The sequence below is a fragment of the Capricornis sumatraensis genome, chromosome 20 (assembly GCF_032405125.1).
Source record: "Capricornis sumatraensis isolate serow.1 chromosome 20, serow.2, whole genome shotgun sequence".
NCBI lineage: Eukaryota > Metazoa > Chordata > Mammalia > Artiodactyla > Bovidae > Capricornis > Capricornis sumatraensis.
The window spans coordinates 27,785,507-27,813,310 of record NC_091088.1 but is presented as its reverse complement, the minus strand read 5'-3'; the positions used below and the strand labels follow the sequence as shown (position 1 = coordinate 27,813,310).

At 35.9% G+C, this 27,804-nt stretch overlaps 1 protein-coding gene across 2 annotated transcripts in view; it reads left to right on the top strand.

Annotated features, from left to right (window-relative positions):
• Nucleotides 1-1,967: 1,967 nt before the first annotated feature.
• The window catches only part of RPGRIP1L (RPGRIP1 like), a 94,539-nt gene continuing 68,702 nt past the window's right edge, over nucleotides 1,968-27,804 (top strand). For both annotated transcript variants that reach the window (XM_068992477.1, XM_068992476.1), the window contains exons 1-8: nucleotides 1,968-2,052; nucleotides 3,598-3,742; nucleotides 6,880-7,178; nucleotides 9,523-9,625; nucleotides 11,167-11,310; nucleotides 22,875-22,980; nucleotides 25,003-25,149; nucleotides 26,473-26,546. In XM_068992477.1, the coding sequence (XP_068848578.1) occupies nucleotides 1,968-2,052; nucleotides 3,598-3,742; nucleotides 6,880-7,178; nucleotides 9,523-9,625; nucleotides 11,167-11,310; nucleotides 22,875-22,980; nucleotides 25,003-25,149; nucleotides 26,473-26,546 (1,103 nt within the window). The remainder of the gene's footprint in view (nucleotides 2,053-3,597; nucleotides 3,743-6,879; nucleotides 7,179-9,522; nucleotides 9,626-11,166; nucleotides 11,311-22,874; nucleotides 22,981-25,002; nucleotides 25,150-26,472; nucleotides 26,547-27,804) is intronic.

Genomic DNA, 27,804 nt, shown 5'->3' with positions numbered 1-27,804 from the left:
GGGGAGCCTGGCGGGGCTGCCGTCTATGGGGTCGCACAGAGTCGGGCACAATTGAAATGACTTAGCAGCAGCAGCAGAGAACAGTGAGTGGCACATAGGGAACCAGGAATGATTGAATGAAACTGTTGGGGAGGCATTGCAACGTCATGCGTTATCTCTCAGCCTTGACGTAATTAACATTTGGGGCCAGATAATTCTTTTTTGTGATTCCTGTACGCTATAGTAGGATCCAGTGCCTGATGATCTGAGGTGGATCTGATGCAATAATAATAGAAATATAAAGTGCAGAGTAAATGTAACACATTTGAATCATCCTGAAACCATCCTTCCCACCCTGGTCCATGGAAATGTTGTTTTCCATGAAACCGGTCCGTGGTGCTAGAAAAGGCTGGGGACCTCTGCAATATTTAGCATCATCTCTGACCTTTAGATGCCAGTAACGCCACCTGCCTGCTTCCCAGTTGTGACCACCAAAAACAGCGCCAAACAGATAATTCCTAGATGTGTGACCTTGGGCAAGTTCCCTAAGCTGTGTCTTGGTTTCTTCATTTGTAAAGTAGGACACTTTTGAGTAATAACCTCAAGAGTACCTGGCACATCTTACTAAGCATTCAATTAATGTTAACACCATCACCTTCATTACTGTTATTATTACAAAAGCCAGCATAATTCTACTGTGGAAAAGTTATCATTTTCACAGTCGTCCTATGTTTAAACTTCTTGATAATTTGGTTCCTAAATTGTCCTCTCCTGTAGGAGTGTTTCCAAAAGAAGTAGATGATCTCCCAGGCATATGTCTGTTAGTTGTTTACAACAGAGTGAAAACTCAGTGGTCTGCGTTGATGAGTTATAATAAAAGTTGTTAACCCTGTCTCTTAAAGATAATGTGTATACACATAATGCATACAAGATTTTGGAAACCACCTCTGGCTCCAGGCCCTGAAGCCTCAAGGACTCCATTCATTCACTTAACAACGATTTAATGAATGCCAGCTATGTGCCCAGCTCTGTCCCAGCGTTTGTGAATACAGAGGTGAATGAGACAAATCAGTTTATTCCCTCAGACTGTATTCTAGGACCAATGTGCTAGAGATTGGGAACCTCTGCCTTAGGCCATCTTCACTGGCTCTTTGCATTACTAAACAGTGCATGAACCACCCACATCCACATATGAAACTAAGTTACTATGGTGCATCTCTGTAAAGAGCAGAAACTGTAAAAATGCCAGAATTAGCTGGACAGCATGTATGTGGAGGCAGGAAGAACTGGGACCTAGGCTTCATGGCAACAAAAGACACAACAAAAACAAATCCAGCTGGTGAATTTATGAAACCTTTCGCAGGAAACTACCAACTCCCTTGTGCATCAAGCTGAAGATTAGTATTCAAGTGACATTAACATCCCAGACAAATGTGTTAAATGCCTTTAACTTACTATCTCATGTACCTTTAAAATAACTCTGTGAGAATAGGTGTTGTTTTCTCCACTTTTAAGATTAAATTGCTTTCTCCACATGATTAGTGACTTGATCAGCCAGTAAGTAATAGAACAACCATTTGAATCAAGTTCCTGACTGAAGTATTTTGATACCTGCTTTCTTTTGGGGAGCAGAGAAAAGGGATGGAGGATGGAGAGGAGGTATTTCTTAAATTTGGGGAAGGTTTTGGTTTGTTTTTTTTTTTTCCAAACAGAGGAAGAAGAAGAGAGAAGGAAGAATGATAATCTTACCTCATTTCCTCAGCAAACTATAGGAAATATACTGTTGAAAGGAACACTGGCTCCATGATTGAATGTAGTATTACTTTTAAAATAGAAGCTTTCATCTTCTTCAGGCAGCACATGTGGGCAATAAGATGTCCATTAAAGTTCTAGTGCCTTATTCATTTTATTTGGTTCATTCCATTGCATAGCTAATGCTACAACTTGGAAAGATTTTATTTGAATTTTCTCTTCTCCACAGATAGGCAATGTCTGGTCCAGCTGATGAGACTGCAGGAGACCTGCCTGTGAAAGATATAGGTCTAAATCTCTTTGGCATGGGAGGGTTGCAAGGTATGGCCAGCTGTTATATATTACAGTTATGAACTTTGATCAGTAACTTCTTTACTTTTAAAGTATTTCTGATATTCATACAAACAAAGCCATTTAAGGAACTATATAGCTCTTGATTGGACTAAACAAGAAGATGGAGAATTTAGAACAACATATGGTATTTTACTGCGTGCATCAATTATCAACAGCTCATAGAAAATGTAAAATCCCCCTCGTTCTGATAAAGAATTGTTATAAATCATCTTCTTAAAATTCCACACATCAGTGGAACTACACAGAGAATACCAAGCCTCCAAACTGAATTGCCTGGTTTAAATCACATTCACCATTAAAATGTTTCTTTATGCTTAAGTTTTATATGGGAGGAAATGCCATATTTAAAAAATTTTGCCTTTCAAGTAGAGTATCTCGAAATGGTTTGTTTATCCAAGCAATATTGACTTTGTTTTATCAAATTAATACACATTAAAGATTTTCTTTGTCCTTTTATCACTTGGTGGTTGCTATGGAGCTAAAAAGCACTTTCAAATTGAAAAAGTACTGCTTGAAGGAGCAATTTAGAGTGTAGGGCTGTGTTTGTGTTTGTGTGTGCAGTATATCAGCCATGCTGTCATGCCACAGCCTTTGTCACCAAGAAGCCTATGATGGAAAATAGATTCCACTAAGTCGTCTTTACAAGCTTGTTAATCAAAGTGTTACAGGTAGCCACCTTGAAGTACTGAAGAAAGGTGGTCAAAATATTATTAATTGAAAAAAAATAAATTTGACTGTACAGCTTTTGTTGTTAAAAGTAAATAGACTGTATCAGCTTTGCTTTAGACCTTTAATGGAATATCGGGGATTCAAATACAAAGAAATTTTAAATGTGCAAGGCTATTTTTTAGTATTTGATACCCTAAGTTCAATCCTTGCCCTCAGTAACCTCCTCATAGGGCTTTAATCTTTGTCCATTTGTTCTTTGTTTCTTGTGGAGGACTGTTGAAAATTGACCAGCTTCACAGGAAAATATCAAATTTAAGCATATGTAAAAGAAATATCATACACACCTGCTAAAAGGTGTAAAAGTTCTTTAAAAATATGTGATAGTTTATAAATGATTTGTGAAGGTTTTTGTTTGTTTGGTCTTGCAGATTTTATAATTTATTTTCTATAACCCAATACCCATAGCTCAGAAAAATATCATAATCATATTGTTTTTGTTATAACTCTTACCTTTGCAAAAAAAATACTTCCAGATACCCTTTTAGTTTAGTTTTTTCCAACATTCAGCATACAAATTGAAAAGTCTTTATTGAATCAGAGTTCCATCTTATGTTCTTAAAGACGGTTATTGGAATACATTTTTGAATGGAAACTATTGTTACTCAAATCCTTAATATTGCATATAAAGTATTAATAGCAAAGATTTTTGTTCTTACATCCAATCAGTGACATGAACAATGCTATAACATTTTCTAAAGCATCAGAGATTATGTTACCATCAACAGTTATTGTTTTTAGAGGCTCTTTTAAGTAATCCTATTAATTACCTTGGCATATTTGCAGAAACTTCAACAACCCGGACAATGAAGTCTCACCAGGCAGTGTCACGTATCAGTCGTGAGGAACTGGAAGACAGATTTTTGCGTTTGCATGATGAGAACCTTGTACTTAAACAGCATGCCCGCAAGCAAGAGGATAAAATTAAAAGGTTATGATAAAAAGCTTTTAGCTTTTTTTTTTCCCCGACTCTGTAAAGTTTGGAGGATATGCTTTTCTATAAACTTAATTGAAAACCCCACCTTGAATCTTTTTTTGGAGCAAAGCAGGTTGTAAATAAATACAATTTTTAAAATGGAACATCTTACAAACTAGTATAATAAAACAAAAAGATTATGAGTTTTTATTATGCCTGAAATTGCCATTTGAAAGAAAGAGCTAATAGCTATGAGTGCCATGAATGTATCTTATCTCTAAGTAACTTTTGTTTTAATACTTATAGTTTAATAAGCAAATGGCCAAAACATCTGTTCTCTAAACATCCTGATTTGAAATGAAAGTTTAAAAAAGAAATTAGCTATTCTAACTTGTTAGAATGCATTGTTCCTGTAAGATTTGGGGTTTACTAAGGGAAAACATCATTATCTGGAACATAAATACTTTGCTTGGATTAATCTAGAATCTATATTTATTTCAAAGAGTCTACTGTTTCTGAAGAAACTGTCACTTTTGTGTGCACAATTTCTGCAGGGATTATTTCTTAAGAGTAGATGTCTTTCATTCTTTCTTGTTCAGGAACACTTGACTGTTTTCTGAATGGGTGATTTAAAGTTCATTCTCGTGTGTGAGCATGGACAGATCTGTATTCATGGTCTAGATCCAATGGAAAGGTGAGACAGTGATCGAAGAAGGAAGATAGAGTTTATTTTTTTCTGCTTGGAACTTAGCCTCTAAAGGAATGGCTTCTAGTCAGTTCCTACTTTGTGGACTTTGTTTTAATGACCGACTGACCTGCTTTGTGAAGAGCTTTTGCTTTAAGTTGGTTTTTGAGTCATGATGATGGCTTTTTGCAAGACATGTGACTCACTTGCCTGATTGTTTTCCTGATCAGTAACAGCCATCACAGTTAATGTCAACAGTCAATGTCTAAATGAGGCATTTAGTCTGTGACTGCTTAACAGTTTTTTTCTTTGTAAACCTAGTTGGTCAGTAAAAGAATTAAATTCACAACCTTGACCTCATTAGTAATTTGTCCTAGCTAGAAAGTAGTAAACAACTTAATAATGAGCTACATAGTTTAATGGAAAAAGCACTGTGCTAGGAGTCAAGTTGTATGCATCTGTTCTTTTATCTCTCTGCCACTCTCCTGTGGCATGTTCAAGCCATTTAACCCCCAGGGATTTTATTTTACTCAGCCCTGAGAATAGTGATCCACTGACCACTATAACCCAAAGCTCCAATTTCCTTCTCGATTTCACACCACTGACACTACGTAGATACATGGATAGAACTTTATCCGTAAGATATAATTAGATTCACTTATTTAGAATAAATGTAGATTTGATAAACTACCTTTCTAAAGAAGTACCCAAACTTTACCTGGTCACTTATTTCATTAATAGAAAATAATCAAATGAATATTGTTGCTATCACCGGACAAAGAAAGGCAATCTTACCTTTCCTGGCAAAGCTTCCTTCAATATCTTTGGAGGAATTGTAAGCCTCTCTATGGGTGTACTCCTCTTGCCTTAAAAACTGGAGTTGTTTGCTTTTCTCTAGATGTTGACTGCTTTTTCACATTAAATCTGTGTCTTCTTTTGAACGTAATCTCTATCTCTGTGTGAAAGTCTCTGTGTAACAGAAGATTCAGGTATTTAGGCTGGCGTCTCATTTTAGTGGCCACCATCTCTCTGTGGCAGCTGCATTTGGTGGGGTTGAGGGTCTGAGAGGGCTGGGTAGCACGCATGGCTCTGTTGGGTTTGCAATACCTGCCCAAACTTCCCAATGATATATCCTTCTCAGAATTAGGTGGAAGAGGAACTAATCCATTGATTATTTTACTAGGGTGTTTGTGGTACTCTTGGATCTTGGTTTTTATTATCCTATATCCCTTATAAAGCATGTTTAATGGATGTGCCTCAAGGGAAAGAGAAAACGATCTTAACTGATTATGTTATGCGTAGCTCTCCCCCACCAGGCCACATGCTGCAGGCCGAGTAGCCAGAAGTGTAGATAGACATGTATTACTACCGCTTTTACAGAGCACTCCGCTCAGGGCAACAAAAGGTTGTACTATGACATCCCAAAGCTATTAAGGGTTTTTTTTTATTTCACTTTTGTTCTCTTAAGTAAAAGCTTCTGTCCATAACCAGGCTAAAATAAAGCAAAACTCCGTTTAAAGAAAAATGAAGTGTGTTTTTATTTTCAATCTCCTGTCTGGGTCTTTATAAAAATAGATTCACTATAAACTAGAATCAGCTATTGAAGATGTGCGACCAATTTTGTAAAGTCTTGAACTTGTGTCTCTCATCAAAGCCACCTTTTCTTTCTTGTACTGCCAAGATTTTTCCATTCACTGTCAAGCATGTTTTCCGTACGTGTATATTACATCACCCCCATGTGCCCTTTCTGTCTTTTGTTCTGTCTAACCAGTTTTTATCAAAACTTAAAAGAATCAAAGGTATAAACTCCTGAGATGTCAAATGCACAGTGTATGTCTAAATTTAAAAGCAACATTAAAATAGTACTTTTTTTGTGTCTAATTATTTTCTACCATTAAACAAGCATGTTGCTGAGCAACATTTAATGGTATATTTGGGTTTCTTTTTAATTTTTCATTGGGCTTTTAATAACGTATCTATGCATTCTAACATTTTTATATTTTTAGTATATCTTAATCCCAGAGAAACTGAAAACAATATATCACCTAAATGCTGCATAGTCTTAATATACTTTTGAAAAGTTTTAGCTTACTGTGGCTTGCAGATAATAACCCACCACATCCACAATCTGTAGCTACATTTAAGTGCATACAGCATTCCTACATAAGGTCATGCGTTAAAAATTGCATTTGAGGAACATATGGAGTAAATATGTGTCCTCTCTTTACTAACCTTAAATGATAAGCCTTAGGAAACTGTTATTTGTCAGTGCTATAAAGCAGATTGTTGCCCAGTGGTTTCAATTATCATCAAAGGATTCTTCACAGGCAGTAATAGTTACATCAAAACCTGAAATTTATTATTCAGGTTCTGCACTGAAGTCTTCACAGTGATTATGTTCCTTTCAACAGAATGCATTTTATGCTGACTTCTCACATTCCTTTTCATCTTTTTATTATTTCCCTAGAATGGCCACCAAGTTAATACGGCTAGTTAATGACAAGAAAAGATATGAACAGGTTGGTGGCGGCCCCAAGCGGTTGGGAAGAGATGTGGAAATGGAAGAAATGATTGAGCGGCTACAAGAGAAAGTTCATGAGCTTGAAAGACAAAATGAAGTCCTCAAAAGCAGACTGATTTCAACCAAGCAGCAACTTCAGATCCAGGGTCACAGGCACACTCCATACAGTTACGTGCAATCTCGTGTTAACACCGGGCGTAGAAGAGTGAATGAAAATGCAGGCTTACAGGAATGCCCCAGGAAAGGTAAACTAAAGCTTACATTAAATCCTAAATTTAAATTAATAGGTTGTTTTATACTCACATACATACATACACACACACACACACAGTTTTATTTCTACATTATTCCTGTTTTTAAACATCTTTCAAAAGAAAAAAAATTGTTTTTTTTACTTTTTGATAAAATCACATTAACATGAAGGTCATTTTTTATAAGAATCACTAGATCATGCTCAGATTTGTCTAGTAAAACATTGAACATAAGTATTCATTCTAACAGGTAAAAGAAGCATATACGAAATTACATAAAATACAAGGTTAGTTTAGTTTTGGTTGGTTTTTATAGTCAGTGATGAAAATCGCATTAACTCAGGCAAATGGAGAAACCACTAGTTTGCTTATATGGTCACACTGTTGTTCTGAATAATCACACCTAAGTTCTTTGTCCAAACGCCTTCCATAAATTGTACAGAATGGTTTAAATATTTCTCATCATGGGAGGCAGCTTGTCCATGGAATGTGCATGTAACTAGGGGTTTAAAAAGTTCGGTTCTTGGTGACGTTGGAGAAGTTTTCTAGTGATTCTGAACTTGAGTTTTCTTTACATGTAGAATAAAAGGATGTAAACTAGTGACCATAAAAGTCTCTTCCAGCTCCAAAATATCATCATTGGTCAGTCACTTTCCTTATGCTGAAAATGAATCACCTAAAACCTACCCAGCTTACAAAGCAATTCATTTGCATATAGAAGACTCAGTACTATACACAGAATCTACATATTTCTAATAAAAATTGCTCTCTCCACCCACAGACTTTATTTTTAATGAAGCAAAAAGTCAATAACTATTTTAATTTCTTTTCATTACAACTACGAGGGAAGGAAATAGAATTTTAGTTCTAATTCATCTTCGTTTGGAATATGCTTCACATAAAGACCAAACATTTTTAGGGAAATAAAAAATTATGTAAAACTTTCGTTTCAGTTCATCGAGGGAATAGAAAACACCATCTGAACAGAAAAAGAGAAAAAATTGTCGTATTTTTCTTCTGCAAGCCAAAATGTTAACACTATCTGTTCCCTAGACAGGGTTCCTTTGAAGTCAATCAGGCCTCCATGCAGGCAGGAGGCAGCTGCAGGATGAAAGGGCTTGGCTACTCCGAGCTATGTGAGATTGGCAATAGGCTTTGAATATAATCAAAGTAATCATAATGAATTATAAATCAAAAATACATTTGGCTGCTAATTAACTTTTTACATCTTGAGAGCACTTGACTTCCCAGAGCCTCATTTTCCCCATCTGTAAAATGGAGTGATAACACCAGATTAGAAGAAAGTACAGGAGATGGTAGGTATACCATGATTTATTTTACATTTAAATAGTCATTTATCCTCTCTGAACCTTAGTTTTGTCACCTGTAACTTGGGAAAGATGATCCTATTTATGCTAAATAAGGCAATGCCCAAATATTAGATTAGTATGACAAGGTATTAGTGCTATGAATTTCTGTCTAAATTGTTTGATAGAAGTTTCTCCTTATAGAAGAGCCACAGAACAGAAGAGACTTGAAAATGTTACTTATATAGACTAAAATTTTCTTTGTATTTACTTACTTACTTTACCGAAAGCTAATCATTTAATTATTGTATAAGTGTGAAGTAACTTTTATAATTAAAAGAATGTCTCATTATTTTTAACAATGGGATTAGGTTTATAAAAATTACATATAATTATTTTTATAAGCAAAATTGTATTTAAGTGCAGCAACAAAATGTTTTATTTGGAATCTTACTAATGATCTCAACTTATCTTTGTTGAAATATGGATTTTCTTATTAGGGTAAAATAAATCAAAATAGAGGAAACATTTTTACTTATGTTCACAGTATCTATGAGTTACACAAATAAGGGTAAGGTTCAGAAGGTAAAGTCAAATGGTGTGAATGAGTAATTTAAAAATCAAAAAACCTTTATCAAAAATACTAAAAAAAAAATAAATCAAGCTTTTGAAAACTTTTTCCTTCATACCTCAGTTTATATTGTAAAGACCTAAATTTAAAACTTTGATTCTTTCAAAATTTACTTCTGAAGTTGTAAATCTAAGTTGAATAAATATTTCTGGGTAATTTGGTTTACATAGTAGAATTTGTTAAATGAGCAGTACTTGGTGCTGTGCTTTATTTAATGCCAGCTGGTGGCTGAGATCTAACACTTCCTTTGGCAATGTATGTCTGATTCTCTGAACTGTAACAGAGCCCGCATCTCTCAGTACGGAAGAGACTTGCTTATATTACAGATTTCCTTATGATAGCAAATCAAGGGTCCTTCTTTTCTAACTTTGCTTGTATGATCCTATTAATTTATTTTTAGGTATTAAATTCCAAGATACAGATGGAGCAGAAACTGTGCAACCCATGCCTACAAAATATAGCAACAGTTTACTCAAAGAAGCCAGAGGAGAAATAAGAAATTTGTATGTATGCTTTTTGTGATCACTTTAGACCACTGTATATTGATCATGTCTCTTTTGATCCCTCCCTCTCCTTTATTTTAAACAAAATTGGTTTATGTACAAAAAATTTCCTCCAGCTAGATCTGTGAGTCAAGAACAGGTATTACATAGCATGCTTGCAGTACAATGAGGAAAATGAATATCTTAACCAATTGCATCAACGGAAGTGTATATAGAGAGAATAGTTCTCTTTATTATAATTTCCCCCTCAAAGGAATGGCATAAAGCCCAGTCATTTAGAATAGTATAAGCTTTACGGGCAACATTTTCATTCTCAGAAAAATTACAGGTAGTTTTTTTTTTTTCATTTTTTTTTTAGATCATGAATTAATTAGCCTTTCTGTGGTTTAAAAAAAGAATTGGAGGGAGTGGCTTAAAAGTTTGGAGCTATCAAATACATATGGATGTCAGATTTTGTTTCACTGTGATTCTACGGTACTTCATTCTTCATCATATTATGGTTTCAAAAAAGTTACTTCTGCCACATTTAGCTTACTTTTCCGTTAATGAAAGCCTCATGGTAATCTTAGTGTCTGTAAGTCACACAAATAAAGATAAGAATCTACCTTATCTACAGTACAGGTCTTCACCTGGATCATCAAAAAGTCACAATTCTAAATGAGGAGAGAAAACGAGACAAAGAATATCATATTTTAGATAGCTGCTTAAGAATAATATGGGCTTAATTTTTTTCTTTTGAATATTTTAAATACCAATTATAGTAATGATTGCCTGTGAGGGAATAAAACTAAAAGACTAGCCTAACCTTGTTACCTGTTAGCAGAAAAGCCAGAGTTCAAACCAGTGCTGAGGCTCAGTACACTGGGATGCTGCCAGGCCTGGCAGAGAGAAAATATAAACCAAAGACCACTAAGTTATGTTTTGCAAATTTCTTGCCATCTCTCTATGAAGTGTTAATTTGGGTGGTATAGGCAAGTGTGCATATAAAAGAACAAAGGTGCATAAAATATCTGAAGATGACCAGATCACAGAGTGTATAGTAAATAACCAATAAATACTATGTTGAATTGAACTGCAGTCTAACCCATTGCCTAAGACATTATCTAATATAAAGCATACCTTGAATTCTTTCATTTTGTTGTTGTTGTTTAGTTGCTAAGTCCTGTCAAACTCTTTGTGACTCGCTGGACTGTAGCCCACCAGCTTCCTCTGCCCATGGGATTTCCCAGGCAAGAATGCTGGAGTGGGCTGCCATTTTCTACTCCAGGGGATCTTTCCAACCCAGGGATGGAACCCTCATCTCTTGCATCGGCAGACAGATTCTTTACTGCTAAGCCACCAGGGAAGCCCTTGAATTCTTCCATATGTATTCCCAAATCACTAGATTTAATCTGCTACTATTTTACTGTGTTCAGAGGCAGTTAAGCTAAAATTTTTAACTTTTGCTTGCCCTTTACTGTGAAGCACTTTCTTTGTACTGATTTTAAATCCTGCAGATTTTGCCTCAAACTACAAATTCTTGTAAAGATTCTTTATTTCAGAGAAAATGTTATTGAGTCACAGAGAGGCCAGATAGAAGAGTTAGAGCACTTGGCGGAGATCCTGAAAACTCAGTTGAGGAGAAAAGAAAATGAAATTGAGTTATCTCTTCTTCAGCTTCGAGAACAGCAGGCTACAGATCAAAGGTATGTTAAAACAGAAATAGCACTTTGATAAGGTCAAAATTAGTTTAAAATACTTTATCATGTGCCATAGAAGGATAAGTCTAGTGTATTTAAAAAATCATGTTTTTACTTCACATTCTTCACATAAGCCCACTCCAGACCTACTGGTATCAACAGCGCAAGGCTAATGGCGTTTTTCCCTGACCTACTCTGTCTCACCTTGTCTCCTTTGCTCTTTTACCAAACCCGTAGGAAGCTCTGATACCATTTGATTGTACCTACCAAGAAAAACATGTGTGACAAGGACTCAACTGTTGGCATACCTTGTGAATAAGCCCAGCCTTGTTCAAGTTGCTTTCCCACCCATAAAAGGTAGTAAATTCTGTAGTACAGTACCTGTTCTCTCCATCCCATAAAGATGTTACCTCTCCTTACATTCAGAGCTTGCCTTGAATTATGCTGATCATTATGGTGACATTGGGGCCCTTCAGTAGTCTCCTTGCTGCCCCTACAATTTTTTTTAAACAAGTCTTGTTTATTTATGGCTGCACTGGGTGTTTGTTGCTGCAGTGTGTGGGCTTCTCACTGCAGTAGCTTCTCTTGTTGTGGAGCACAGGCTCTAGGGTGTGTAGGCTTCAGTTGTTCAGCAAACGGACTTAGCTGCCTGTGGAGTCTTCCCAGACCAGGGATCAAACCCGTGTCCCCTGCACTTGCAGGTGGATTTTTAACCACTGGACCCCAGGGAAGTCCTGCCTCTTCATTTTTGATGTTGGATAATATGCAGTGTTTTCTTTCCCGTCCTCTTTTATCATTTGTTGGTTTCTAATACCTCTTCTCTCATTTTGGTGCTTCCATGCTGTTCTTCCAGTAAGACTTTACCTGTTTACTGTTCTTTCCTGAATTATTTTCTTCCTTTTGGCCCTTTTCTTTTTTGTTTGGAACAAGCATATCCAAAGGCAGAAAGAGTAATATATTGCAATCTGGTGTACTCATCATTCAGCTTTAACACTTAGCAACATGTCTTGTTTCACCTTTCCTTCACCTTCATGTTCTTTAATTAATTAGCCCCTATCAAATATCATGTCACCATGCCTCTTTATACTTTAGTATATTTGCTCTGTCTGATAAGGAATTTTAAACGTAATCACCATGCCATTATCACACCTAACAAAATTAGCAGCAATTCCTTGACACCATCTAATAACTATTTTATATTCCAACCTCTCTGAAGATGACTTCTTGCTGTTTGTTTGAATTAGAATCCAAATGAGGTCTACACATTGCATGTGACTATTAGATCTTTTTTGTTTCTTTTATTTCTCTCTTTATGTTTTTTTTAAACCAGTCCTAGATTCTCTGTTTGGTTTTCCCCTTACCAAGTGATATCATGCTCATGTGACTAGGTTCTCGAAAAACCAAGCATGATTTTCCACTTTTTCATTTCAGAATCAGAGTTTAATTCTCTTTTCACAAACTAACCTCACATGGTAATATTTGAAAAAGCTAAGATACATAATAGATTTGTTTTTTAAAAAAATAAAGCAGACTTTTTATTTCAGAGATTTAAAAGATTAATATTATCTCTACTAATTTCTGTTCCAAAAAGTTATGTGTAAAATTAAATTATATAATGAAATTCTATTTGTTAACTTTTCTATACCCTTCTAAGTGCAGAGCAAAAGAAAAATGAATATTTTTGAGAATTATATTTGTATTAGGGAATGTAATTTGAATGCTGGCCTTGAACCAGGGTTTTAAATACCTGGGAGTTACCCATTTTCCCCTAAGAATAAACTTAGCCTTCTTGGAAAACCAAGAAATGGTTCCTTGTGAAGAACAGTGCTGAAGACCCCAACACCGAATATGGTGATATTAATGAATTGCCAACAGCCATATTTAAATATTATATGAATATAAAAACTGTGCATTAGTCCAAGCCCAAGCTTGGAGCCATTCCTCAACAGCTGAATACAAGGCTGTCAAACTACTTTCTCAGTTGCATGCCTGCTCAGTCGCTAACTCATGTTTTTGACCCCATGGACTATAACCCGCCAGGCTCCTCTATCCGTGGAGTTCTCCAGGCAAGAATACTGGAGTGGATAGCCATTTCCTTCTCCAGGGGATCTTCCCAAATCAGGAATCGAACCCATGTCTCCTGCATTGCAGGCGGGTTCTCTCTACCGCTGCTGCTGCTAAGTCGCTTCAGTCATGTCCGACTCTGTGTGACCCCAGAGACAGTAGCCCACCAGGCTCCCCCATCCCTGGGATTCTCCAGTCAAGAACACTGGACTGGGTTGCCATTTCCTTCTCCAATGCATGAAAGTGAAAAGTGAAAGTGAAGTCACGCAGTCAGGTCCAACTCCTAGCGACCCCATGGACTACAGCCTACCAGGCTCCTCTGTCCATGGGATTTGCCAGGCAAGAGTACTAGAGTGGGGTGCCATCGCCTTCTCCGTCTTTACCTCTAAGCCACCAGGAAATCCCAATTTCTTTTATATTTCTTAAATTCCCAAAGGGTAAGATTGACCCTATGTTGGCCATTCCTCCTTCCAAAGGGATATGATCATCTGAGAACTAGTGTTTAGTGTTAATTGAAAGGGAAATCCTAGGACTAGATAACAGGAGAACCAGAGTAACAGACAGGTCTGCATGTTTTCCAGTATACGTGTTGTCAGCAGGAGACATCAGCATATACACAGGAGAAGTTTTCCTTACAAAGTAAACTAAGGCTTTCTTTAGGGGATTGTATTATTCACCCCAATTTTTTGTCACTGTGAAGGACAGACAGTTAAGAGAAACTTTTGTTGCAGAGACCAAAGAAAGTAAGCAGCTTACACCCTACCTCACAGATTTTATAAATTGAAAATTACTGGTTATTGCTTCTAAGAAGGTGAATAACATATTGCTTCTTGAGATACAGTTGTTGAAAACTGAAGAAATGACTTCAAATAAGGGTCTTCAAGTCTTTTTTTTTTCTTATATGTTTACACATAGCTCAGAATTTTATGTGTAACAGCAATTTTTTTTTGAGACTAATGGAAAACTGTTGAAAAATGTTGGGGAGAATATAAGACTTGGTATAATTTACTGTAGAGAAAAATCACAAAATGGAAAACATATTTAAACTTCTCTTTCACGGGTACATTATTTCAGATTTGAAATTCTAGAAGTCTGATCTGAATGCTGGACTCCTTGTTCTCAAACATGAACCTAAAGTAGTTGTAATCTTCAGAGTGTGGTGCCTGATATTTATGGCAAAGAGCCTTTTCATAGAATATTACAGAAACTCTTCGTAGTATGTGTTTAATAGACCAGTTTGGTTTGGCATCAGCTTGACATAAACTTTTGGTTATCCAAAGCCCTTAATTGCTTTGAAGTAAAAGCCCAGTACTGCTCTTTTTTATTAAAATCATGTTTTTTCCTGTTATTGTGGTCTATTTTGGAAGACTGAGTTGTGATTTTTGCATATGTTCTACATAATGCCTCATTAGCAAAAAATCTTGTATCATTTACAAGTAGCCTGAATGTCTGTGTTGTTTTGAACAAAAATCCATATTAAAATTTAAACAATATAAAAATGCACATTTTCTGCTTATTAAAAAGGCCGTCTTAAATTAAATGCAAAGCAGTAACCAGTGAACACATGTACATGAACATTAAAATCAGGATGATTTTACCTTTTACTGACTTTTTCAACTCCCCAAATATTTATACTCTTACCAAATGTGTAACTGGTTTGTACTAAGTGTTTTTTTTTTTTTTTAAGTAAATGTTAGGGTATTTACCTTCTTAATTAAAAATCATGTAAGTCCCATAATGTCCCACTGGAAGAAATTTAACCCATAAATATTTCAGACACTCTGACTTGTCCTCTTCCCTTTGGTTGACGGCACACTCTCGGATCTTAAAAACACAGAGACTTTTTGCAGCCGTGCAGTGTACAAAGCAGCTTGGCTCTCAGGGCTCCATCTTTCCAGCTGTGCACAGACAAGGATTACTTCCTGGCACTCAGAGGACTTCCCCAGCATTTCATTTTGAAAAATGGCAAAGCTACAGCAAAGTTGCAAGAATTAGTACCTTGAACACACATGCCTTTCACCCCTTGGCATGTTTGTGAATGACGCAGCCTGTCCTGCATTCTGCTCACTCAGGCACAGGCCCACTCCCCTCCTTCCCTGTGTCTTTTCTCTCTCTGAGAGGTAGGTGCATATATCATGCCACCCTCTGTACACTGCTAAGCACCTTCTATGAACAAGGACATCTTCCTACATAACCACAGGACACCAATCACACATTCAGGACATTTCACAATGAATGATACAATCAGTTCAGTTCAGTCGCCCAGTCGTGTGCGACTCTTTGCAACCCCATGAATCGCAGCACGCCAGGCCTCCCTGTCCATCACCAACTCCTGGAGTTCACTCAAACTCATGTCCATCGAGTCGGTGATGCCATCCAGCCATCTCATCCTCTGTTGTCCCCTTCTCCACCCGCCCCCAATCCCTACCAGCATCAGGGTCTTTTCCAATGAGTCAACTCTGCATGAGGTGGCCAAAGTATTGAAGTTTCAGCTTCAGCATCAGTCCTTCCAATGAACACCCCATTATCCCATTAATGGCCTTGATAGCTATTTTTATTTTTTATTTTGTTTTTAATTGCTATTTTTCTTTTGTTTTTCTTTGTTTTAATCTCGTATCCAACCAAGGACCATGTATTGTAATTATTCGTCACAACTTTTTAGGATTCCCTAATTCTCAAGAGGTTCCCTAGTCTTCCAGACCACTGATGATGGTTGTTTGCAGAGTGCCCCTCCATTTGGATTTGTCCAGTTGCCCAGCCCCCTAATTTAGAGGGTACATCTGGCTCTCGGAGGGAAGGGAAACTGGGGCTAGAGACAACCATGTAGACATCATTGATACAGAGAGGTGATCTGTCATCTTTAAAAAATATATCCAACAAGTTCCTACTGGTGTTTTGAGTACCTTAGAATTTGCCTAGTGAAAAGTTATCAAGCTCAAATACTATGTCTTTTATCCCCATGTTTTTTATTATGACTGTTATCTAAGGTTTTTCTGTGATAGCTGCTTGGCATGTTTCCCACGCACTTTATTTAAACCACAGAAATTATCAAAATTAATAGTAACTAATGTATTAGAGTGTACTTGATAGTGGAAGGAAAGCTAAAACTCAGGAACATCTCAGAGGAAGGAAGCACAAGAGTGGGAAGAATTTATCTCTTAGACCTGGCTACCTCATGTAGAAACTGGCAGAATGCCTCAGTTAGCTATCCCAGCTGTGAAATGAAGAGGGCTGAAATGAGTGAGTGGTTTTCTGTCCTTTAAAGCAACAGTTGCTTTTATTCCCAGGGACCTTGTGATTCTGAAAGATTTTTGCCTCCTAACTAAGCAGTATATATTAATTTAATCAATTTGTTGGGTTTTTTTTTTTTTATCCAAAACCTGTATTATGCTAATCATTTCAAGATAATTGTGACATAGCCTATAATTTTGTACTGATTTGCTATAATTCTATCAAAAAGTGAAAACAATGTAAGGCCTTTAGTTCACTTGTAAAATTCAGTTGCCAGTAAGTCTACATTTTTCATTGGGCTTTTTGATATATTGACTATAATTCTCAAATTCTCATTACTGGTCAGAATCCACAAACTTGAACTTCAAAGTGGCCCCTTAAGAAGACGAGCCAGGATTTGGGTCCTTCCTGTCCCCAACCAGACTTTGGGCATGCTCCCTCTATTTTCAGAAGAGTATGATTATGTCCATGTAGAAAAGCCTATATAACTGTCCCCTTCCATTCCCTGTAGGTGTTTGAGAATAAGAAAATATTGAGTTCTTGTTTATGTTTTGACCCAGTTCCGCAAGAAAGATGCAATCCACGGGCAAATAAGCATACACATAGAAACTTTTTCCTTTATGCATCTAAAATGAGGGAGCATTATTTTCATCTATGAACTAAAGTTGCAGTTTTGGACAAAGTCATGACCTTTCAAATAGACTTTGCTCAGCTATTTTAGTGAAGCTTATTCCATTTAACTTTCTAGTAACCTCCTGTAATTCTATTCAGGAGTGATACTCTATTGTTACCTTTGTCTCCTGCCAGTACAGGAGACAGTTCAGTTCAGTTGCTCAGTCATGTACAACTCTTTGCGACCCCGTAAGACTGCAGCACACCAGGCGTTCCTATACATCACCAACTCCAGAGCTTACTCAAACTCATGTCCATCGAGTCAGTGATGCCGTCTAACCATCTCATCCTCTGTCACCCCCTTCTCCTGCCTTCAGTCTTTCCCAGCAGGGTCTTTTCCAATGAGTCAGTTATTTGCATCAGGTAGCCAAAGTATTGGAGCTTCAGCTTCAGCACCAGTCCTTTTAATGAATATTCAGGACTGATTTCCTTCAGAATGGACTGGTTGGATCTCCTTGCAGTCCAAGGGACTCTCAAGAGTCTTCTCCAACACCACAGTTCCAAAGCACCAGTTCTTTGGCGCTCAGCTTTCTCTATGGTCCAGCTCTCACATCCATACCTGACTACTGGAAAAACCATAGCTTTAACTAGATGGACCTTTGCCAGAGGAGTACTGTCTCTGCTTTTTAATATGCTGTCTAGGTTTGTCATAGCTTTTCTTCCAAGGAGTAAATGTCTTTGAATTTCTTGGCTGTGATTTTGGAGCCCAAGAAAATAAAGTCTGTCACTGTTTCCATTGTTTCCCCTTCTATTTGCCATGAAGTGATAGGATCAGATGCCATGATCTTAGGTTTTTTAATGTTGAGTTTTAAGCCAGCCTTTTCTCTCTCCTCTTTTACTTTCATCAAGAGGCTCTTCAGTTCCTCTTCGCTTTCTGCCATAAGGGTGGTGTCACCTGCATATCTGAGGTTATTGATGTTTCTCCCAGCAATCTTGATTTCAGCTTGGGCTTCATCCAGCCGAGTGTTTCTCATGATATACTCTGCATATAAGTTAAATAAGCAGGGTGACAATATACAGCCTTGATGTACTCCTTTCCCAACTTGGAACCAGTCCGTTGTTCCATGACTGGTATTAATTGTTGCTTGTTGACCTGCATACAGATTTCTCAGGAGGTAGGTTAGGTGGTCTTGTATTCCCATCTCTTGAAGAACTTTCCATAGTTTGTTTTGATCCACACAGTCAAAGGCTTTAGCGTAGTCAATGAAGCAGAAGTAGATTTTTTTTTTTAATTCCCTTACTTTTTCAGAGGATATTGGCAATTTGGTCTCTGGTTCCTCTGCCTTTTCTAAATCCAGTTTGAAGATCTGGAAATTCTCGGTTCATGTACTTTTGAAGCCTAGCTTGGAGAATTTTGAGCATTACTTTGCTAGCCTGTGAGATGAGTACAATTATACAGTAGTTTAAACATTCTTTGGCATTACTGTTCTTTGGGATTGGAATGAAGACCTTTTCCAGTCCTGTGGCCACTGCTGAGTTTTCCAAATCTGCTGGCATATTGAGTGCAGCACTTTCACAGCATGATCTTTTAGGATTTGAAATAGCTCAGCTGGAATTCCATCACCTCCACTAGCTTTGTTCGTAATGATGCATCCTTAACTTTGGACTCCAGGATGTCTGGCTGTAGGTTAGTGATCACACCATTGTTGTTATCTGGGTCATGAAGATCTTTTTTGCATAGTTCTGTATATTTTTACACCTCTTCTTAATATCTTCTACTTCTGTTAGGTGCATACCATTTCTGTCCTTTATTGACAGGAGACAGACACGAGTTCAGTCCCTGGGTCGGAAAGATCCCCTGGAGAAGGGCATGGCAACCCACTCCAGTATTCTTTCCTGGAGAATCCCGTGGACACAGAAGCCTGGCAGACTACAGTCAGTGGGTCACACAGAGTCCGACACAACTGAAGTGACTTAGCACACATGTGTTTCCCTAATAAGAGCTAGGAATGACCCGTATGCTTAGAGACTGTCTGCTTGCCACTATTTTAAAAAAAAAATTGGAGTTTTTTTGAATTCTAAGATTGTTTTCAAGCTTATCCTCCAAATTAAGTCAGCCTAACACTATTATTCAAAAAGAACCTCTTCATTCTATCTCATAAATATCTTACCTAATAACTTTGCAGAATTTCATAGCCTACCTTTTGTATTCTAAAACCTTCCCTTCTAAATGGTGCTAAAAATGGTATTATAACATCTTTGCGTCAAATAATCAAGAAGCGTTTTTTTTAGCATTCATAATCCGTACTGTAGCCAAGAAAGAAATGTTAACGGGTGTGAAGGCGGGGAGGAACTGTGTGCCTAGGAAGTGAAGTATTAGAAACTTTCACTGGAGCAAAGTTTTGGCTTCTTAAGCTTTCATATTAGACTATACATTACATCGCACCACTGAAAGTTTTTCCTTCTCCAGTATATTTGAGGTTTTAAGTTTCTGGATTTATTATGGCACCCAGTAGCAGAGCTGGAGTCAAGTGTTTTCAAGGCTTCCATTAGAAATTCCTCTTCCAGAGTTTATTGCTTGACTGTTTCAAATTATATGAGAGAAACTTGGCACATAGGTTTGAGAGCTGGATTACTTTTTTCAACATAAAATCTAATTTATTTTAGTTTGTTTTTAATCTTAGCTATGGGCCAACAGCTCTTCTCATAGTTTTAAAAGATTTGATCATAATTCTAAATAATATGTCTGCAAAAAAAAGAAAAGAAACCACATTTTCCAACTTAATTTTGTATAGGTTTTTTTTTTTTTCAAAATCCCTGTTGAAAAATATGAGAAATTTATTTTTACAAAGCGCATAATTAGTGTGCTTGATATCCATTTGCAGATCATTTCACCATGTATAATGCAGCATGTATGAATTGGTGCATGACTGTCTGAGTTCATCTGAATGTGTTTGCTATGCATTGTTCTTTCTGTTCAAATGTCATCATCCTGAAGACTTCATGTTCCCTTCACAGCACATAGAACAGGGCAGGAACATATTATATGGCGGTCACTTAAAATATTGTTCATAAAATTAGCCATGTCTGCTCTTCAGAGGAAACCAACCTGAGGCCTTCCTCTGCAGGCAGAGGTCTAGGACCAGCCACTTAGCAAGGACTCTAGCTCCCTCTTGCCTTCGAGTATCCTCCTCACGTTCCTTGTCAGCTTTCCGTGACATCTCCTTCCCTCTTTCCTCTCTCACATATACCCGCATTCTTTTACTGTATTTCATCTGTGTAAAAATGTTGATTGGCAGATCTGAGATGACTTTTCATTGTATACCTTTCTGAAGACCAGGCCACATTCATCACAGTGTTGCTTTTAACTTTCATGCACTTTATATCATTGACTCTTCAGTCTCAGCTTAATAGCAAGTGATCTTTCCTTTTCACTGTCCCCATCAGAAATACCCCATCATAATGATAACCATTATCTGTCATGCTTAGTCACTCAATTGTATCCAACTCTCTGCGACCCCGTTGACCGTAGCCCACCAGGCTCCTCTGTCTGTGGAATTTTGCAGGCAAGAATACTAAATACTAAAGTGGGTTACCATTTCCTATTCCAGGGAATCTTCCAGACCCAGGGATCAAACCTGCATCTCTAAAGCCTCCTGCATTGGGAGGTGGATTTTTTTACCTGGGAAGCCCCAGCCATTGTGTATAGAGCCCCTAAAACTTTAGAATAATTATTAAAGATTTCCAGGTGCTATGTTGTTTCAGAATATGTGTACTCTGTAATGAACTGATTTTTTATTTAAAGTACCACATTGTTATCATTGTTTTCTAAATACTACTTCTGTTGTATTTGTGCCTACTCATTGGGCATCATTAGTATAAAACACCAAGTCACCTTTCTTGGCAATACTATGAAAAGTTTAAACTCCCAGGACTTTAGGAAATATTCAAGAAAGCATCTACCGATTAGACCACTGAAAGTTTTTCTAAGATACTTACTGGCCTTTTTCTTACAAAGAAATTTCAAAATTTAAACCTGCTGTTTATATGACCCTATGAGACTAAATGGGTTGTTGGGACTTAATTTTTTGTTAATGTCATCACATACTAGTTGTTATTCATACATATGTCATATATATTTAATCTTGAAAATATTAACATGCTTAAAAACAAGAAGAATAAAAGATGAATTACAGCTGAAAATATAAGTAGAGATTGAAATTATTTGAACAATGTTCTGTCCTTCTGTAACAGTAAATGTCACTCACTGTTGAGCAGTCAAACCAAGTAATTCTGGAGAAAACAGATAAGTTAATTTTGACTTTTAAATGTGAAAAAATATGCTATTTTCTATTGACCTATTCAAAAAATATTTTCCCTTCATATTATTATTATTTTTTTAGTAAGTAAAAATAATACTGAGGGGAATATTGGTGAGCATACTGTTGAATGTGTGCTTGGAACTACTAGATAACATGTTTTAGACACATAATTATTTTAACATTGTGTTAAGACTGTACTCTGGGCAAGATCCAGGTTCTTGGACTTGTTTATCTTCTGTGTGAGGACAACTAACTGTCTGATGCCAAAATACAATGAACTTTCAAATATCAAAGAGGAAAATTAAGTATTTCAAGTCCTCAGCTGGTTTACAGATGTGTGAGCTTTGTAGTCCATTTTCTGGTTCCAGTAGGGCATTGTGACAATTTTTCCAATATGTGTATACTAGATAAGTTTTGGAAGTAAAATTACTTACTTTAAATACTGAAATATTTTCTGAACTTAAGATTTTTGTGTTTATTTTTCTTAGAAAATGAAGTTTAAAACCAAGCCTCACAATTTTTAAAATACTTTTGAATGTAAAACATATTAAATTAAGGAAACTTCTTTCTCTGTCAGGAAAATAAATGCCTTTTGAAAACAGGTATTCATTTAGATCTATGATTAACCTTTAACAAGATCTTCCTGTTAAATTCTGCGTTTGCTTTAATCTCAGTAGGAAAAATACAAACTTGTATTGCAGCATATAGAGTTTCTATATACCCTATGGACGTTAAATGATCTCTTACAGCTACAGGCACATCTGCAACATATTTAAATGCCAGCTTTGGGCATTATTAGTATAAAATGCTAAGTCACTTTTTTTTTGGAAATATTTTGAAAAGTCTGAACTCCAGGAGGAAACTCCACTAAATGATAATCTTATGATACCATTTGTTTCAAGGGAGTTGTAGAAAGATAAGTAGCTGTATGGCATATTTTTCATTTAGAGAAAAATAATATGATAGTCCTCCTTAAAATAAGCCTGAAGTTTGGTGGTGGAATGATGGCTGTGCTAAAGACTGATGTCCTTTTGCACATCTTTCAGGACACTATAAAATGATACTGTGTAGAAGTGACAAAATCAAATATAGGGCTCCCTTCAAACTCTGAGAGTCTATGTGTTTATGAAAGTTCAAGAATTATTATTGGTTGGTTTTAAACAGTAAGTCTATCCTGAGTGTATAATAAACTAGAAACCTCAATGACTAATAAGCATGTGTGTAAATTTTTTTCTGTGTAACAGTCAATGAAAAATTATAGTCTCACCACAGATTTTTTTTTTCCTTTTGTCTTGCATTTTTAATTCTGTCTCTGTCGTTTTCTTAAATACATCATTGAAGGTCAAACATTCGGGACAACGTAGAAATGATTAAGCTTCATAAGCAACTAGTGGAGAAAAGCAATGCCCTTTCAGTAATGGAAGGAAAATTTATTCAGCTTCAAGAGGTACTGTGATAAATTATTTTATTAGGGTGATATATAGATACAGAGCTTCAAAAATAATGTTCAAACTTTTTTTAAAGTAGAATGGTCATAACACTAAAAAGTAGTTTTTAAAGATTGCTCTTTTTATTCTCAAGTGTGTATTATTTCCCTTCTGATATGGTTAGTTATTTATAACTTAATTAACTGAAGAAATAACTGCTTGGACTTTTTATGAATACCTGTGTCATCTTAAAATAATAAACACATTTATCATAAATCATCCATGTCAAGAAAATTTATTCTTCAGTCCTTTTATCTGAAATCATATGGGCATATAGCAATGAAGTTTTAGATGTTTTTGTATATATCTTCAGTTCCACACATTTATGAAGTATTTAAGATAGATCAGTGCTTAGAATAGGTTAATAACCAAGTTTTGTTAAATCTATTTTGATATGTGATATTTTGTTTTTTTACTACTAGTTTCAGAAAATATTTGAATACCCATCACATCTCCTGTCAGTGTGTTTGTTTTAAATCCTCACCGTTCGGGTTGATAGTACGCAGTACTCTTGTCCCCATGGTGGTTTTCACAAGGACTGTGGCCCCACAGGAATGTGCCATCAGAGCATTCCTGTTTATTGGCACTGCATAATTAATATAGTTTCTGGAATTAATGAACTCCAAAGCATTCCAGATGAGCAGAATTCATATTAAGCAATGCTTTCTTTGAAGTACTGAAAGAAGGAAAGCAGTAAATTGATGCAAAGCATAGGGTCATCTGAAGCCTAAATTCACTGTTGAATTAGATAAATATTTTCAACCATACTCTGGATAGTGTTTTCCATCCTGCAGTAACCTCTTTAAATGTCAAGTAATACATTGCCTTCCATATAAATGTGAGTGTGTATGGAAGAGAAATTAATTAGAGAGTGGGATTGATAGTGCTATCAGTAGATAGTTGGAAAAAGGAGGTTTAAAATACATGTAGTTGAAAGCCATCTCTAAAGGAGGAATTAAGAAAGGAATTAAAGAGTGGCTCTACATTCATTTATCACTTTGACTGTTTTGATTTCCATTTTACAGTGACTCCAGGTATTTGTACGTATTTGTTTAATACCATGAGTAGCAGGTGTCTTTGACAACACAGATACCTCTTTTGGGATTGACGTTGGGTAGAGATTTGAGAGGTTCAGACCAACAGCTTCACTGAGGTAGCCCAAAGAAAACTAGTTAAAGATAGTATTCTATAATAATACCAAGATTAACAAAAATTAAACTCAACGATCTCAATATCCATTTTTTTTTTAAAAATTGAAGAACTTCAGTAGAACTTTCATGATTTAAATTAGCAGAGGAGGCATTACGTGTTATGGTCATACAGACTATGAAAAGACTTTAGTGTAATCACCTTTTTTATTCCTAAAAGAAGTATGTGGCATTTAAGTATATAAAACTGAATTTAAAACATATTCATAAGTAGATCAATTTTTGAAATGACTTCAGTATCTATTTTATGAAATTGAAATTCATAATTGTATTAAAATTAGAAGCTAACCTTCCAAAGCTGTTTATCTGGTGTGGCAACAGATCTTTTCAGTTTGAGTATTTGTGATCAGAATTTATTTTTAACCCATGCAGCAGCATTTTTTAGACAGCATTTCCAACCACTGCACCCACAGCGAAATGAAAAAAAAAAAATTATCTGCTAAAACTAAGTTACTCACTGGTCACTATCAACAAGTCAAAAAACTAGGGAAAAATAAAATAAAGGACAAAACCAGACTGCATTGTGTGACTCTGTGCTAAAATATTTTCTTCCTCATGAAACCCTTGGGCCAAGACTACCTTGTATGGAGACATTATGCATTGTATAGTAGCACATTAATACAGTAGCACGTATACAATGTTGGTAGTAAACTTTATAAAGAATAAACTGTGTAACATGAACTTCTGGAGTAAATTCATTTTTTGGAATGGTAATCATTCATTTAAAGCAGAATCCAAAAATAGTTTTGAAAGGATTTTCTTTTTGTTTTTTAGAAGCAAAAAACTCTCCGGATCAGCCATGATGCCTTAATGGCAAATGGAGATGAGCTAAATCTGCAACTTAAAGAACAACGTTTAAAATGCTGCAGTCTTGAGAAACAGTTACGTTCCATGACGTTTTCTGAAAGAAGAATAGAAGAGGTAAGCTCCTGAAATATTTAGCCATTCGTTGCATTAATACGTGTCTATAACTGTTTTGAAAAAGTCAAATAGAGACATTTTAAATATTATATTGACTTCAGAATCCTAAACTACATCCATGGCACTTTGAGGGCACCCAGTAATATGTGCATGGCAAATCAGTACTTAACAATACTTACAAATGTGCTGAGATCCACTGTGTATCTAAAGGATTAAGGATCCATGAGGAAAGGAAAACCGTGGCTTTTTTTTTAACCATGACATTTTTAAACAGATACCAGATTACCTGAGGAGCTTAACTGTCTCAATCTTAACAGCTTATTAGTCATTTGAGATGTCAGAACAATTAAAGGAATATATCTGTCTCTAAGGAGGAGAATGTTCTGCCGTATAATGTCAGCAATTTTGAGAAATTATTTTTTTTCTAAGAAGTTGTTTGAAAACTCATCTTCCTATTCATGTTGCTTCTCATGTTTCCCAGCTAGCACAATCTTTCTGTAGTCTGTTAACCTTGTCCTTAAAGAGAATGGAAATGAAATAAGATGCCTACTTTCTCTTGTCATCTTGGAAGAATCTTTTACAGTGTCTCATATTGGCATCAAAAGAGAATTTTGAGAAGGGAATGAATTTTAAGAGTACTCTGATCCATGGGAAAAGGTTGTAACAACAAAATATACTGGTGAATTAAACTGAAATACTAGAAATAAATTCAGAAGCTACATTTTAGTCATCACTATATAATTATTGGCCTATATTTATTTCTAAAAATATTATTCATTTATACATTGGGATAAAGCAAGGTATACAGTTTAATTTGTTCAGTCATTTGAAAGATGTACAACTGTTTCTTTGTAAATTCCAGGTAACATGAGAAATTGTGTGTTCAGAGTAAATAGTGATTGACACAATTTGTTTGAACCACAAACCAAAAGAAAGCTTAATCCTTTAATTTTGGGAGGGGAGGAATTGGAAATTTATACAAAATGAATATAATGATGGAATCCATCAGGGAGGAGAGTAAAAAAATATTATGTTTCCCCAAACCTAATAGCAAGCTTTTAACACATCCTTTATTGAGTTTTGGCACATGTTGCCATAAAGCAGTGTATACATTCTTAGTAAATTAAAACAGAAATATTAATTTCATGTTTACTTAACAACTTGGGAAAAGCTGATGCTAAATTAGATACAGACACTATACATGGCCTAGTTCATGGCTGCAGTGTAGAAATCAAGACTGAAACATGTTTGTCTCCTCATTTTTTTTTTTTTAATCCCTAGGTGGTTTTATATACTTAGTGTGTAATTTTCTTTTCATTTCAGCTGCAGGATAGAATTAGTGATTTAGAAAAGGAGCGGGAACTTCTAAAGGAAAACTATGATAAACTTTATAACAGGTAAATCATGATTCCATGTGTTCTCTCCTTCTCTTGTTTGATATCTTTTCTATCAAAACACTGAATGTCAGAAAACCTAATATTCATGAAAGAATTAGCCACATCTGATTGTAAGAAATCTATACATGTAACAAAAGAAAAATAAGCTTTTTTAAGGGATTGGTAATAAGTTCTTTAACCTGAACTGCAGTCAGTTACTAAGAAAACCATAGCACTTTGTTGTCAGTAACAACTGCTATCATTTCTTGAACACAGACTGCAAGTTTGCAGGCACTGTAATAAATACTCTGCTTATGCATTGTTATAAATTCCTTACAACAACTTGGAAATGTAGGCATTATTAATGCCCACTTTGGAGAAATTGAAAATAAAATAGAATTAAGTAAATTTACCTGAGTTCTTAAAGCTATGAAGTAATAGAGATCATATTTGAACGTCTCTTGGTCTCTTCAAGCCCTTGTTTGTTCTGCTGGGCTACCCAGCCTATTAGCTGAGCCTAATTCCATTGATGAGAAGCAAAGGTCTTTGTTTTTTCTGGTTCTTAAAAAGAGAAACACAGCATCTTTATCCTAAGATGTATTTTAGAGAGCTGCTTTCCTTTTTTTTTAATCTGCTTCATAATTATGGTATTTTAAAAATTAATCCTTTCTAGTAATGTTAGAAACAAAATTCTGCTCCACAACTCTGCTTAATTAAGTGATACACACGTGTGTGTACTTATAAGTCTTTCCAGTGTATGATACGATTAATGATAAATACAGATTTACCTGTAAGTAAATTTTATATGTATTGACATTATGTTAGAGCTGATATTCAACAGTTGCTTCTAGTTGGTCACATTCTGAAACATCAGAAAATAGCTACAGATATACAGATATAGCTACTGATCTGCAGATATAGCTTTAACTTTTTAACTGGGTTTTGTTTGATATGTTTTGTAAGCTAAATTTACATCTTACAAGTTAAACAAGTAGTAAGGAGAGGCTTTTATTTTGGTTTACTTTGAGAAGATACCTAAATTAATGTTACGCGTCATTGTAGAGTATCACCTACATTGCTTATCCTAGTGTTAATTATCTTTGCACAGTGGCTCATTATATTAGTTACCAGTAGCAAGTTCAAACATCCAAGTAACATCTTGGGCTCTCCAGCAAGGACAGACTGGCTAAAAATCTTTAGGTGGAATTTACCCTTGGACCCCCTTCCAGATCATATGGCCCTAGTGCTTTGTTCTGGTCCTACTCTCATCAGCCCTGAT